At 31.2% G+C, this 16,930-nt stretch overlaps 1 protein-coding gene across 32 annotated transcripts in view; it reads left to right on the plus strand.

Annotated features, from left to right (window-relative positions):
- LOC148612130 (uncharacterized) overlaps nucleotides 1–16,930 on the plus strand; it is a 46,758-nt gene that overhangs the window by 23,760 nt on the left and 6,068 nt on the right. For 16 of the 32 annotated variants that reach the window (XM_088593293.1, XM_088593289.1, XM_088593271.1 and 13 more), the window contains 14 exons: nucleotides 607–678; nucleotides 1,100–1,171; nucleotides 2,273–2,344; nucleotides 6,233–6,304; nucleotides 6,875–6,946; nucleotides 9,534–9,605; nucleotides 9,999–10,070; nucleotides 10,637–10,708; nucleotides 11,494–11,565; nucleotides 12,409–12,480; nucleotides 12,902–12,973; nucleotides 13,548–13,619; nucleotides 15,058–15,129; nucleotides 16,676–16,747. In XM_088593293.1, coding sequence (XP_088449419.1) covers nucleotides 607–678; nucleotides 1,100–1,171; nucleotides 2,273–2,344; nucleotides 6,233–6,304; nucleotides 6,875–6,946; nucleotides 9,534–9,605; nucleotides 9,999–10,070; nucleotides 10,637–10,708; nucleotides 11,494–11,565; nucleotides 12,409–12,480; nucleotides 12,902–12,973; nucleotides 13,548–13,619; nucleotides 15,058–15,129; nucleotides 16,676–16,747 — 1,008 coding nt within the window. The remainder of the gene's footprint in view (nucleotides 1–606; nucleotides 679–1,099; nucleotides 1,172–2,272; nucleotides 2,345–6,232; nucleotides 6,305–6,874; nucleotides 6,947–9,533; nucleotides 9,606–9,998; nucleotides 10,071–10,636; nucleotides 10,709–11,493; nucleotides 11,566–12,408; nucleotides 12,481–12,901; nucleotides 12,974–13,547; nucleotides 13,620–15,057; nucleotides 15,130–16,675; nucleotides 16,748–16,930) is intronic. The other 16 variants (XM_088593270.1, XM_088593269.1, XM_088593266.1 and 13 more) reach the window with 16 other exon arrangements.

Genomic DNA, 16,930 nt, shown 5'->3' on the forward strand with positions numbered 1-16,930 from the left:
AAATCATGTTTGTATATAAAAGATATTTTCATATGAAATGATGTTCCTTTGCTTGTATATATCACTGCTGTATACGTACCTTTCTCTATTACGAAAAAGAATTTTATGGTAAATGTTCAACCTGTTCTTCAAACATTGATTGATAAGGCTTCATCCTTTGTTTTTTTTTTTGCATTTGAGCATATATGCACAAGAACATGTATATGATTTGTTTACACCCTTACCCAAATTTCTTTAAAAAATAAACATAAAGACGACGCTATCTATCTATCTATCTATCTATCTATCTATATATATATATATATATATACAAATGTATCAGGACCAATTATATGAAAATTAAATTTTTAGATTCATTTTTACAAATCATATATTTGTTGATTTAAACTAATATTGACTTAAAAAAACAATAATGTTTTTTTAAGTCAATATTAGTTTAAATCAACAAACGTGAATATTGTGCAAATTTTTACATATATGTGTTTGAGGTATGATTGGAAATTGTGATATATTATACATACAATTAAGATATTTCAGCATAAATATTGGAGATTTTTTTTGGTCATTTGAACACTAATCTATCTTTGTATATTTTGTTTGTTTTAGTGATCTCGGAAATAACAGGCTTTCCGTACTTAGAAACGACACATTTGAAGAACTTAAAAACCTACGGACGTTGTTAGTATAATTCCGTTATAAAATTCAATATACACTGAGACTGTAAAAACAATACATATCATCTCACAACTTCATTCAAAAGCGATGTAAAATCACTTGTTTCTTGCTATTTTACACCAAAGTATTTTCGTAAAAGTTTATGTTTATGGGGAATAAGTTAAATTATATTATTTTCATTCAATATGGATTTGGAGAATAAGAGACAACAACGCCACCGTTAACCTGCCTTTTTTTCCAAATATGCTTAATTGTGTTAGTCTATTATAACTAAATTTTCCCCAAAAACTATCTATGGAATGCTCTCGGTTTATATTACTTTTTTAAATGCTTAGATTTAATGCTTTAATACATATTGCTCAATAATGGTAAGGATACCTTGAAATCTATGCTTAAATATAAAGCATATTTATTCATATTTCAGACGATTGAATAGTAATGGTTTATCGGTTTGTAATAAGGAAATGATAATGAATCTTACGACTTTGACGACAATGTAAGTCTCATATCTGGATACTTTATTTAAAATAACAACTTATCTTGACTTTGCGTCTTTATAATAACACACTGCGATTCTACAACATGTACCTTTTTATTGGATGACTTACAATACCTTACTTGTTTTTTTATAATATTTGACATGTTTGTTGTTTGCTGTCTTTGATACGAAATGTGTATCGGTTCTTTTATCTTTCATAAATTCGTGTGGAGCTATAAAGCATATGCTATATCTTTTAAATTTGTTCATCTTTTAATTAAGAATTAGCAATAATAAAAATTTTGTCTATTGAAAAATAATACAAATTTTTCATGTGCATATTGTTTATTGCGCGAAGACAAAATTGTTATCATAGCCAATTCTTATAACTTAATTTGAAAACATATTTTTATCTTTAAACATGAGAAAAGTAGCTCTGAATTTAACTGAATAGGAGCATGGCAATATTTTTTATCCATTGAGATATAACAAAATTATTTTAACCAATAAGATTACAATATTTATCTCAAATTAATTTATTTCTAATATAAAATCTAAACTCTGAAATCTGTATAGTCGAACCGCTGTAGCTTTCATTGAAAGTTTTTTTTTAAAACAAGAGGACACATTAAAAATGTACTTAAAAATCTAGTGAAAAAGAGAATATGTCAATAAAAACCATCAAAAGAGTAATATTAAAAAAACTAAAAAAAAGATGTAAAAAAGGAAACTGCAGATTAGATGTCAATCTTAATTTGACGTACCATAAAGACTTCAAGAAAACAGATGTGGATAACAATTTGATTAATCATATTGGATTGTTATCATGTACAAAACATAGTCCTGTGTCCAAACAATGCATTAGGATAATGTTTTTTTTTTGGTTTAAGTTATAACCCTCTATCCAGCTATGTACATTCACATATCTTTCTTGCTAAATATTTCCGTTTCGTAAAAAAGAATCTAAAACAGTTCAAAAACTTCAAGCACTAGTTCATAAAAAAATTACAAATTATTAATGTAAAAATTGATTTTAGTTCTCATAAGGCTGTCCCAAATGCTTTGACTCAAATTACCACAAAATGATGAAAATATAGCTACAGGTTTTGAATTTTTCAGTGATCTCAGCAGCAACAGTATTCCTTCAATAGCTGAGGACACATTTGAAAACCAACATGAGTTGACCAGCTTGTGAGTTTGATTTACAAAAGTCGTGTATAGTTCATTCTTATTTTTGGTGTAGATTTTTGCAAAGTATATATTGTGGAACTATTTCCACTGCAGTATATACCAAAAGCATTACTTTCTTCGTCGGTTGCAACTAGAAAATGCCAATGGATGTAAAAAAAAAACAGTTCAACGTCTTCAAGAATATTAATAGCTGTAACGTTATGAATGAATTTCAGATCTCAAATATTCCAGAGATTCAAAAACATGTCTGATCTTTAACTTTATAATATTTAAAAAAATCAATTTGGCTTATCTAAATATTCACTTTCATACAATAAACTTTTCTTTTTGGGTATTGCAAAACTTATTAAAACATGTTTCCTTAAGTCTTCTGTACAGAGGTGAGGTTATTTTTCTCTCATTGCAAAAACTGCAGGAAACAACATCTGCCTTATTCGAAGATAGAAAACTTGCTCATACTTCGTGTATTTCGGACAGCTGTGTGCATTTCATTTCATGTCAAATGAAAGTATATACAATGTATATGCTTTATCCCACTTTATGAGACCAGAAAGTTAACGTTTCATAAGTGGACAAAGAGACAAGAAAAAAAGCAAGAAAGATACATATAATCTACGACTTTAATGTGCATTTTATGTGATTTCATAGACCTCGGCTACAACAAAATATCTGTTTTAGAGAAAGGAATACTTCATTTTTCAAATAGACTGCAAACTTTGTAAGTGCATGTATACGGTTTTGCACAAATTTCATTTATTATCTTTTGTAAGTATAAAGTTGATTGAGATAAAAAAAAATCGATAGCAATCCTTTGTTATCGGAAAGCCTTTTGGGTCGAAAAATCGGAGATTTTCATTATACTCAGAACTAAGTTCAAAATTATAAGTTATTAATGATTTATAATCTACATGTAATTAGATATATCTTCTTTGTCTTACTTTTTATGGAAACAATAGTTTTTCATTTCTACAGAAGTGTTCAAGTGTTAATTTAATATTTATAAATGCGGGTCGAAACGTGTACTGTGTAATGTAGGTGTAAAATATCTCCATATCTACGAATATGAACGTATGTTATGACTCGTTTACCCCCGATTTAAGTCCAATGATGCCTATTTTACACCCATATGGTCAACACGAAGCGCCACAATAGTAACGTTCTGTTCGTGGCAGTATTCATGATATAATTACGATTTTGGTAAATCGAGTATTTTTATTCAAGTGAAGAAATTTGTCCTAAATAGGACCCACATGAACTGAAAATACATGATTTGTATCATATGTATTTTCTTTTGGGTTTTACAATTTTTGTTAAGCGCCATATACATGTATTATTTTAATGCCGTTTTATATATATATTGTACTAGCAAGTAAGATGGTAGAGTTGCCTCATCCCATTAGACTTCTTATATGTCTTATGTACTTGGTGTGGCTGTATGGGGGTCGAATCCCGCTAAGGAAATGATCAAATTTGCAGTCATAGCATCGCTTCTAGAGTCGTGATGTATTTTAGATTTGATTACATATATGTATGCATTCTTGTATTACCACATATACTATGTTGCATGCTATGTATCTACATGATATTATACTAGCAAGTGAGATGGCAGAGTTGCCTCACCAAATTATACTTCTTATATGTATTATATACTTGGTGTGGCTGTATGTGTATACTGTGACAGATCCCCTATTGTCTTACTCGATACCATCGGAGGTTGTCCTATCAAGTTACATCATGTACTAATGTTCGCGCTCCAGATTTCCTTACGAGGCAGTATCACTCGGTTAACGAAAGCTGTATTCTATATATCTTAGTTGGCCGAGTGGTCTAGAGCGTTGGATTTAATGCAGGCCGTGTTGCCATAGATGTCAGAGACAAGAAGGGTTCAAATACCGCTGAGGGAGTGACCAAATTTGCATCGTACACTCCTTGAGACGTTTAGGTTTTCTGCGCGCACGATACCCAAACGTACGATAAACGCTCACCAAACGCACGATAAACGAACACTTCTAGTGTGCGTGTAAACAAACGCTCCTATCGTGCGCTTAAACGCACTATAAACCAACTGTCCCAGCTTGCGTTTAAACGCACGATAGACGAACGCTTATATCGTGCGTTTAAACGCACGGTAGACGAACGACGAAAAATAATAAAAAATGAATTATAATGAAGACATAAAAACAAAAGCAAAAATAAAATAAAATTAATGAAATTATATGAATTAATAATAGTAAAACGTATAAAAATAACAGTTAAAAGTACAAAAAGAAACGAACGTTTCTGTGGTGCATTTAAACGAACGCCCCCAGCATGGGTTTAAAGAACGCTTAAAAATTTGCTTCGCAAATTTGACAGTTCTAACATTGTTGGGAATTTTTCAGACCCTTCTATAAATTTACGTTATCTTCCCTGTATCAATTTGATCCGATGGAGCAGTGTAGTGATTAGAGTCGTCACATTCTGAGACGTTGTAGATATATATTATAAGGTACATGTACTTACGTTCATAGTTACATATACGGATATGAACTCATGGAGCTACAAATGTAATTATAACTTTTCTCAGATATAAGTCAAATATAGTCTTTTTACGCTGAAAGGGTCAATATTTAAGTTAAGAAGAGAACCATGCAGGTACTGAACATATCAAGCTTTAACAGTCATTTCTTGGAAATTTTACAGGTTCCCTTTGGCGCCAGAGTTCGCTCTGAATGCTGTCACACTAAAATGACCTCGATTACGTTGATATGAATATACTGGGATAAATATGCATAAAATTCACGCTAAAAGAAAAAAATAATCTGTTATATTGTAACAGTAGTTTGGTAAAGGTCATTCAAACATACGTTTTTCATTACTACATAATATCATCTAAAAATGAATTGTTCCGTACTACCATACATCGTGTACTAAGTTACTAAAATATCAAAGCTGCTAATTCTTAGCAATTTTCACCACTGGTTACCCTTAGTGTCTCCTATGATAAACAAGTTCAAAAATTAAATCTGATGTGGCTGACTTCCAAATTGTAAAACAACCCGTTTAAAGATCATAAAATTTAGACTGCTGCCCAGTAAACTAACTACTATTTTCTTTCAATGTAAACAAGTTTCAAAGTAAGTCCCTTGGGAATAAACCTCTAGGTATCAATCATACTTAAGTATTGATCTTGCAGTTTCATGAGGCAAGTTCTTATTTGCAACTTTCAAAACATATGGCCATGCAACTTTTTATTGCCCTTTTCCATTTCTGATTTATAGTAATTTGGAAAATGTGCAAAAGTTTTATCTGAGCTTCTAAAGTATGTGCTATGAAAGATTCTAACCTGCAAAAAAATGTCGTATTCGCATATTTAAAACTATAATATTTTTAAAATAATATCAGAATCAAAACATATTATTTATGATTCAATTCCATGGCAACAAGGTTTGCTTAACTTCGTAATAAATTGTTGTTCAAAAGTGCTACAATGTACATGTATCATGCTTAGATATTTTATGAGACTAATTTGATAAAGGAGAAAACGTATGTCGTTGCCTATTCGGTACTTTTTATTAAAACACTCCTTGAAACAATTCCTATGTGAATAATTTTTTCAGCAGCACCTACACTTATAAAAAGAGTCAATGATTAACCGATTCTCTACAATGATAGAGAGAAAGGGAGATTACTTTTAACAAAGTCAAAATGTTTCTATGGTGATAATATTTCTGGTTATAAGAGATAAATGGGAATTAACGATATAATTTGTCGAAATGAGAATATTAAATGTGTTAAGTACTGTAATATTTTCTTCTTAATTCTTCATCACGTAAAACAAACATAATTGCAGCTAGATGTTAATGTGTATCTTTTATCGGTCATTTTTGATGGCAAATTGTGTTTCAGAGAACTCAGCTATAATAAAATTACTGAATTCGGCGATGGAGTTTTCGAACACCTTTATTCACTTCGATACTTGTGAGTACCATATCTTTTTAAATTAATTTTACTTTGAAAAGCACACTTTTTTTACGATTGGTTTTAATGTTTTATTCAAAATGTAGGTTTTTAACCTTAACTGCTTTCAACAGAACCTCAAAATTCACTCTATCAAGTGCACAGTGGGTTTTTTGTTTCGATTGTAAGACTGACTTGTACATGTAATATTTTTTTAACTTACCGTTATAGATTTGATGTAAAGCAAAAATTCGAAAATTATGTTGTTCCAATTAGGGCTACTATATAATATAAAAAAAACTATTTTAATTGGTAATTAATTTGAAATATTGAAATCCCAGTCTGCAATTTACTTTTCCTTTTGCAATAATTTTTATTCCGAGACTTTTCTAAAATTACATATGATTCCTAGTATTTATTTTAAGGCTTTTCATATGCTGGAATCTTGTTTTCTTGATTACTCCTTCATGTAATTCCGACCAACTCTTCCTGAACTTATTAAGTTTTTAAAAAAATTATTCAAACCAACCGTGACAGGTGTAACGATAATAAACGGAGTTATGTTAATACATCTTGTAATCTGATCTCTAGGCGCCTTAAGTATAACAACATAGAAAGGATGAGTCCAAATCTATTTGACAACCTGACAAATCTTTACCAATTGTGAGTACCAAATATATCAATAACTGTGTTACATTTTTACATATTACGGGCCTAACAATTAGTATTATACTGTCTCTTTCGACTAAATATAACAAAAGAATCAACAATAATATATTTTTTTAATAAGATCACCAATTAAAGCCTATACTATATACATGGTTTGGTTTCTTAACATATTTTATACTCTAACACGCTAAGTTATATTTCATTCGTTTGTCACAGTGTTCACATGATATACTGACGATTACCTTAACTTTTCCGATGAAATGCCTCCTAAAAAGGAAAATAAATTTCGTTACAAAGAAATCAGCGACAAAATTCCATAGTGTCTGCAGTGGGATGATTCCAATACATGAAAATGATAAAAAATAAATCATGGCCTGTTCGTGATCACATAAAATAAAGACGACCTGCATACACAATATAACGAATCGAATAAAATATTTTACTTATAAAAATGGAAGATAAGGGTAACAAGACGTTACATGCAAAAAATACTATGGTAAAAGCAGCATTATAAACTCAATTGTGCATGATATCAACCGCCATCGGTACCAGTCGAACTTCACTCGCTCGAACTCGGATGACTCGAAAACCCAGGATTTCTCGAACACAATTCAAAGTACCAACATTTTCTCCTATATAATCAATATAAATAACCTTGGATTTCTCGAACTTTGATTTCTCGAAAACTCGAACTGACTAGTCGGACCCTCCATTAATAAATCTTAGAGAATAATCCTCACTAACTCGAACTCGTCAACCATTTTGTCAGCTTGGGTAATACAAGCTGTGAAAAATTGAAACCCTATCATTATTCAATGTCATTTTAGTTAATTACAGGTAATTTTTAAGTCATCACTAATTAGGTAGTTTTGATCTTAACATAAAACTGATTGAAGTTCGAAAATGTTCCGAAATCGGTATGATGAAACCATGACAGAAAATCGGATGAAAACAAATTATTGACCAATGAACCCACACTCTGGACGTTTTTAAAAGAAAACACAGCATTTTTAATGTTCACAAATCAACAAATCTTCCGAAAGCAAATGAAAAAGATACGCGATCTAACACAACTTCGGAGGAAGTAAGCAATTTCTAACGATAATGTCGAACTCTGACCGGCAACGAAAGAAATCCGGAAATATACGAACTTCAATTTCTCGAACTCCCGATAACTCGAACACTTTTCAATGGCCCCTTGTAGTTCGAGCTACCGAGGTTTGACTGTATTTCTATTTATGCATATTGAATCCTTAATCTTGGTATAAAAATAAAAACATTTGAATGAGTTAGAAATATTTTCCCACTAGTTCTGTCCATGTGTAAGTCTTAATATTTATTTAAACACAAAGATAAATAATGACTTATCCCCAACACATTGGTTTACTCACACTTCACCGAAACCATACAAAAATAACAGTCCTTTGACCTCTGTACACCAATTCAAGCGTCCATTATTGTTAATATCCAACATTATTTTATAACATACTTTAGGTTATCTATTGTCCTCTGATGTAGTAAACACAAATAGTATTGATTGGCTTACACATATAATTAACATACAGTTCGTACCAACCACAATCTTCTCTAGTTATATGGTTATTTGTTATCTGTCAAGTTCACAAAAGCCATTTACGTAATTTGTTTTTAACAGCTTCAATGTATTTTACTTTATTCATTCCCCACACTACAGCACCATAGTAAAGAATGTTTCACAATAGGTTTCTAAACAATTCAAATGTCTTTGTTTTTAAACAAGAGGGATATGTCACTTGTTCCTGTATGTACTGCATACATAAGTGTTTGATAGTTTCACGACCGCCTTTAACTTTGACAGTGTAAAATTACAATGACAGAGGCAAACAAATAATCTTGTGATATAAGTTATGAACTAGTAATCCATAATAGTAAGACGGTGAAAACAATAAACGTTTCTTATACGTTAACATATTTCATCAGATCTTCTTATCCTTTTGCGAACTTTGTATCATTCTATGACTATTTCATCTATTCTCTATTTCATGTTGATGGAATTCATATCACTTATGATGTTTTTGGCATTCGTATGCAAACTGGGTGTCCGTTTGTCTCATATTTGTTTAATTGAATAGATATATGTATAGGATTGTATAAATCCATATACTGTTACCATTAATTAAGAGCTACAATTGTATATTCGAGATTAAAATATCTTTTACTTCGTTCTCCTATCTATGAAACATCAAACGCATTGCTAACATTGTACAAATTCCCGTTGGAACTTCATCATTTTTTTAAGTATATTCAATCGGAAACGTATTTGTCAATATTATGCAATTAAAATTTTGAAACTAGATATGATCTGAACATAATGTGTCATTTACCAGACATTAAAAATAACTACAAACGTGTTAATTATCAAAAGGCTGTTATGAATATAGTTAGCTTTCGAACATGATGATTTAAAGATAATCATATGATATACATCCCCTGTAGAGCTGCCGAATTGAAAGTAAGCAGGCATTTATTAACGGAAATCACACACAGTTTAAAAGCATATCATAAACGTACGCATAAACTTGACTTAAATTTCTGCTTGCAGAGAGCTTGACTATAACCAAATAACTGGTTTAGAGAATGGAACTTTAGACGGTTTACATAAACTATCGGCTTTGTAAGTACAAATACCGCATCTACAATACTGACAAACAGATTATACATGATAAATTAAAAAAAAAATTAGGTGCTCTCTTTTATACTGATGGTCTTCTGCTGAGAATATTACTAATATGATATGATATGATATATATATATATCCTAGCTGGCCGGGTGGTCTAGGGCGGCGCTGAACTTTGTGCAGGTGGTGTAGCCACAGATTGGGATAATATTTCTGGTTATAAGAGATTAATGGGAATTAACAATATAATTTGTCAAAATGAGAATATTAAATTTGTTAAGTACTGTAATATTTTCTTCTTAATTCTCCATCATGTAAAATAAATCAATTACAGCTCAATGTTAATGGGTATTTTTTATCGTCCATTTTTAATGGCAAATTGTGTTTCAGAGAACTCAGCCATAATAAAATTACTGAATTCGGCGATGGAGTTTTCGACCACCTTTATTCACTTCGATACTTGTGAGTTCCATATTTTTTAAAATTAATTTTACATTCAAGCAAATAAAATCACACTTTTTTACGATTGGTTTTATTTAAAAGGTAGGTTTTTCTACCTTTCAACAGAACGTCAAAACTCACTCTATCAAGTGCACTATGGATTTTTAGTTTCGATTGAAAGACTGACTTATAAAATATAGTGTTTTAATTGCTGTGATCGATTTGATGTAAAGCAAATTCCAGTTGTTTATCGTTCCAATTTGGGCTACTATATAATACAAAAGAAAATGTTTTAATTTGTAATTAATTTGAAATATTCATATATTGAAATCCCAGTCTGCGATTTACTTTTCCTATTGCAATAATTTTTATTTCAAGACTTTTCTAAAATTACATATGATTCCTAGTTCTAATTTTAAGGCTTTTCATATGCTAGAATTTTGGTTCTCGTGATTACTCCTTCATGTAATTCCAATGAATTCTTCCTGAACTTATTAAGTTTTTAAAAATTTTATTCCAACCAACTGTGACAGGTGTAACGATAATAAACGGATTTATGTTAATACTTCTTGTAATCTGATCTCTAGGCGCCTTAAGTATAACAACATAGAAAGGATGAGTCCAAATCTATTTGACAACCTGACAAATCTTTACCAACTGTGTGTACCAAATATATCAATACCTGTGTTAGATTTTTACATATTACGGGCCTAACAATTAGTATTATACTGTCTCTTTCGGCTATCATATGTACTGCATACATAAGTTTTTGATAGTTTCACTATCGCCTTTAACGTTGACAGTGTAAAATTACAATGTCAGCGGCAAAAAAAAACATCTTGTGATATAAGTTATGAAAGAGTAATCAAGGGAACCAAGGTTATAGCGGTAATCAAAAGAATGCAATCCAGGGACAAAGACCAGACATGGAAAACAGACATGCACAACAAAGAACATAAAGTAACTAAATTCATACATACAAAGTAACAAAAATAAATGAGCAACTCGGACTCCACTAAAAACTGGGAGCATGGACCAGATGCACCGGTAGGGTAAGCGTCCTCTGTTTTTCTAGAAACACCCGCCGAGTTGCTCATAAAAAGTCAAGTCCGGGTAGACAAACGAGGAAAGGCAATTAATCCATAATAGTACGACGGTGAAAACAATAAACGTTTCTTATACGTTAACATATTTGATCAGATCTTCTTATCCTTTGCGAACTTTGTATCATTCTATGACTATTTCATCTATTCTCTATTTCACGTTGATGGAATTCATATCACTTATGATGTTTTTGGCATTCGTATGCAAACTGGGTGTCCGTTTGTCCATATATTTGACTTACTAAAGATTATAACTTTGTCTATTCTTGGCGAAACATACGTATTCGTAACATATTGTGTGCATGTATACATGTGTTTTTAAATTTAAATATTTGTTTAAGGTACCTTCATAACAATAAACTGATCGTACTTTACAAGGGAACATTTAAGGGCCTTACATCTTTACGTACACTGTAAGTATGATAAGTGTCTCATATTTGTTTAATTGAATAGATATATGTACAGGATTGTATAAATCCACATACTGTTACCTTTAATTAAGAGCTACAATTGTATGTTTGAGATCAAAATATCTTATACTTTGTTCTTCTATCTATGAAACATCAAACGCATTGCTAGCATTGTACAAATTCCCATTGGAACTTCATCATTTTTTTAAGTATATTCAATCGGAAACGTATTTGTCAATATTATGCAATTAATTTTGAAACTAGATATGATCTGAACATAATGTGTCATCTACCAGATATTTACAAATAACTACACATGTTTTAATTATCAAAAAAGTATTTTCCAATATTTATTGTAAAAAATGGCTGACAACAAAACAATAGGGAGGAATTAAATATAGTTTGGTTTATACTAAATGACTTATGTTCGGTTTAATTACATCTGTGGGACGTTTTATCGCAATTGTTTGTAAAATAGCAACTGTTGGGATCACATACATCCAAAATGTAAATGAGTTCGTAACATTTTTTATCATAATTAAAAATGTAATGTTTTGATTTGTTTATATGTTCACCAAATTTCATAAGTCTTTTGGAAACATACGGTAATGCATGATGCTGTAAAAATAATGTTCGCTCAAAAGCTAGTGTGGTATATTGTGAACAAAGGCTGTTATGAATATAGTTAGCTTTCGAACATGATGATTTAAAGATAATCATATTATATACATCCCCTGTAGAGCTGCCGAATTGAAAGTAAGTATGCATTTATTAACGGAAATCACACACAGTTTAAAAGCATATCATAAACGTACGCATAAACTTGACTTAAATTTCTGCTTGCAGAGAGCTTGACTATAACCAAATAACTGGTTTAGAGAATGGAACTTTAGACGGTTTACATAAACTATCGGCTTTGTAAGTACAAATACCGCATCTTTAATACTGAAAAACAGATTATACATGATAAATTAAAAAAATTAGGTGCTCTCGTTTATACTGATGAGCTTTTGCTGAGAATATTACTAATATGATATGATATGATATGATATGATATATATATATATATATATATATATATATATATTCTAGCTGGCCGAATGGTCTAGGGCAGCGCTGGACTTTGTGCAGGCGGTGTAGCCACAGATTGGGATAATATTTCTGGTTATAAGAGATTAATGGGAATTAACAATATAATTTGTCAAAATGAGAATATTAAATTTGTTAAGTACTGTACTATTTTCTTCTTAATTCTCCATCACGTAAAACAAATCAATTACAGCTCGATGTTAATGGGTATTTTTTATCTTTCATTTTTTAATGGCAAATTGTGTTTCAGAGAACTCAGCCATAATAAAATTACTGAATTCGGCGATGGAGTTTTCGACCACCTTTATTTACTTCAATACTTGTGAGTTCCATATTTTTTAAAATTAATTTTACATTCAAGCAAATAAAAGCACACTTTTTTACGATTGGTTTTATTTAAAAGGTAGGTTTTTTAACATTAATTGCTTTCAACAGAACGTCAAAACTCACTCTATCAAGTCCACTGTGGATTTTTAGTTTCGATTGAAAGACTGACTTATAAAATATATTGTTTTAATTGCTGTTATCGATTTGATGTAAAGCAAATTCCAGTTGTTTATCGTTCCAATTTGGGTTACTATATAATACAAAAGAAAATATTTTAGTTGGTAATTAATTTGAAATATTTATATCTTGAAATCCCAGTCTGCGATTTACTTTTCCCTTTGCAATGATTTTTATTTCAAGACTTCGCTAAAATTACATATGATTCCTAGTTCTAATTTTAAGGCTTTTCATATGCTAGAATTTTGGTTTTCTTGATTACTCCTCCATGTAATTCCAATGAACTCTTCCTGAACTTATTAAGTTTTTAAAAATTTTATTCCAACCAACTGTGACAGGTGTAACGATAATAAACGGATTTATGTTAATACTTCTTGTAATCTGATCTCTAGGCGCCTTAAGTATAACAACATAGAAAGGTTGAGTCCAAATCTATTTGACTACTTGACAAATCTTTACCAACTGTGAGTACCAAATATATCAATTACTGTGTTACATTTTTATATATTACGGGCCTAACAATTAGTATTATACTGTCTCTTTCGGCTTAATATAACAAAAGAATCAACAATAAGAAGTGATTTTTTTTTCAATAACATCACCAATTAAAGCTTATACTATATGATTTGGTTTGTTAACATATTTTCGGGGATGTGATACATCGCATCTACCCAAAAGAACTTGAGATAAAGGATACTACAGACACTGTGAAGTCAGCCTCATATCTTGACCTGAACTTAGAAATCGATGGTAAACGAAAACTATTGACCAATTTTTACGAGAAACGTGATGACTTTTCATTCAGAATTGTAAACTTTCCTTTCATCTGTGGCAACATCCCTTCGGCTACTGCGTATAAAGTGTTCATACGTTATGCCAGAGCTTGCCGAAACTACGCAGACTTTTTGTATCGCGCTATAATTCTAACAAATAGGCTTCTGGAACAGGGTTATGTTGCTACAAGATTGAAGTCATCACTACAGAAGTTTTATGGTCGTCATCATGAACTCGTGGGTCGTTATGGTGTATCCATCAGCACCATGAAAACTGATGTATTCAACGGGTCATAGTTTTCCTTTCCTCGTTTGTCTACCCCGGACTTGACTTTTTATGAGCAACTCGTCGGGTATTTCTAGAAAAGCAGAGGACGCTTACCCTACTGGTGCACCTGTTCCATGCTCCCAGTTTTTAGTGGAGTTCGAGTTGCTCATTTACTTTTGTTACTTTTTATGTATGATTTTAGTTACTTTATGTTCTTTGTTGTGTATGTCTGTTTTCCATGTCTGGTCTTTGTCCCTGGATTACATTCTTTTGATTGCCACTATAACCTTTGTTCCCTTGATTACTCTTATACTCTAACACGTTAAGTTATATTTCATTCATTTGTCACATGATATACTAACGATAACCTAAACTTTTCCGATAAAATGCCTCCTTAAAAGGAAAATAAATTTCGTTACAAAGAAATCAGCGAGAAAATTCCATAGTGTCAGCAGTGGGATGATTCAAATACGTGAAAAAGATAAAAAATAAATAAAACATGGCCTGTACGTGATCACATGAAACAAAGACGATCTGCATACACAATACAACGAACCGTATTAAATAATTTACTTATAAAAATGGAAGATAAGGGTAACAAGACGTTACATGCAAAAAATACTAGGGTAAAAGCAGCATGATAAACTCCCAAAAAATTGTTATAAAAATGATATCAGGTGCTCCGGAAGGTAAAGTATCTCCTGCTCGGTCATCGGCACCGGTGGGGTCAAACTGAGTACATCCGGTAGGTAATAATCTAGCAACAACAAAGCAGCTCCGCGACACATATATTGACAAACTCATTTCAAAACTCATTAAAATCGGATGACATTACACTTAAGGTTCGAAAATTGGTTTCAGGGAACTTAACAATAATAAGATTACTGAACTCGACGATGGAGTATTCGATTATCTTTCATCACTTCAAAACTTGTAAGTAACGTATCAATCTAATTGATTTCATTTTCATTTTATCGCATGATGAGCATGATGAAATGACATGTCTTCGGTTATGTTATTAAAATAATGTCAGTTGTATAGGCGATAAAACAACTATATAGTTCCTTTGCATTTCATTATATCTAAACTATACTTAACAAAACGCATATTTATGGCGTGAAATGTTTCAGACCTTTGAAAAGTGCAGTGAACAATTCAACGCTATCTAAACCTGACTACGCGTTTTATGAAAATTACAGATAAAATATGTTTTCTACAAGTGCAGATTTGAATATTTGCTGAAAAATATTTATTTCGGATGACTAACAGGCACATTCTCCTGCTTTGTTAAAAATCAAATGACGAACCCATTTGGTCTCTAAGATATTAGAAATATCACAAAACACCTTTCTTTATTGTCTTTTTATTTGTTTCACCTCCGACTGTATGTTTATCTCCTCTCTTGTCCTTAAATGAAAACAATCGACCATGAAAAAGACGTTGAAAAGGAAATTGATGTTGGAATAGAATTTAAAAATAAATTTTACTGTGAAATGACAATGCTGTTCCTTTTTCCTCGATTACTATCTATTTCAACATTTTTTTTTCATTCATAGATAAATATAAGATAAAGATACAAATCAGGCCTGCAGCCCACGGTACAAATATCAATACCCAACATTATATTATTCATTTACTTTGGTTACTTTGTTTGTATGATTCTAGTTGATTTATGTTCTTTGTTGTGTATGACTGTTTTTCATGTCTGGTCTTTGTCCCTGGATTGCATTCCTTTGATTACCGCTATAACCTTGGATCCCTAGATTACTCTTATTAGAGTTTCAACATATTTACAATACCGTGAGCTTGGCCGAATCCCTGTCTGACCGTAACTTCACGCAACTCTTTGCTGCTCTCATCAAATGGATACATTTAATTGTCGATCAACAATTAATCACGTCTAATTGAGACTTTACTACCTCTTTCTCTAGCTTCAAGAAGAAATTTACTTAAGTTTTTCCTTGATGTTTTCATTTTTTGTAGTCTTCATTGACATGGTAAGGACCTCTTTTGCTTTTTTATAATAGTATTACGATCCCGGTTACTTTAGAATTTTACAATAATCGGTCGATTCTCTTCATCTTAACTTACCCGCTGAGCATATCCTATTTATATTTGTTCATTAAAATCTTCTTCAGATTCGTTTTCAGTTTCAGTGTCACTATATTTTACATATGGTTTTCCTTAATCAACTGTACTGACTGTCTGAGTGACTGTCCCGGCTAAATGATATAACCTTTAATTTACTGACGCTACGATGCCATTTAACAGAAAAAAAACTCAACTCGCCCTTTCGGGCTTGTTGTGGACTTTTTGTCCCTAAACTAATGTAATACATTTAATGTAATGTATCAATTTTACTCTCATATATTTGACTTACTAAAGATTATAACTTTGTCTATTCTTGGCGTAACATACGTATTCGTAACATATTGTGTGCATGTATACATGTGTTTTTAAATTTAAATATTTGTTTAAGGTACCTTCATAACAATAAACTGATCGTACTTTACAAGGGAACATTTAAGGGCCTTACATCTTTACGTACACTGTAAGTATGATAAGTGTTCAAAACGATATTGGTAATATTTTGTAATGTTAAACAATTACACGAGTGGGTTAAATATTACATACCTATCTTATCGGTAAAAACAAATATTAAAATTTTCTTAAATTAATCTTAAGATAGGAATATTTTTGATTGCATATACTCAGGGGCAAAGTCATCATTTGG

This window comes from Perna viridis, chromosome 7, assembly GCF_037379345.1.
Source record: "Perna viridis isolate PV_CMFRI_1.1 ecotype Kerala chromosome 7, ASM3737934v1, whole genome shotgun sequence".
Taxonomy (NCBI): Eukaryota; Metazoa; Mollusca; class Bivalvia; order Mytilida; family Mytilidae; genus Perna; species Perna viridis.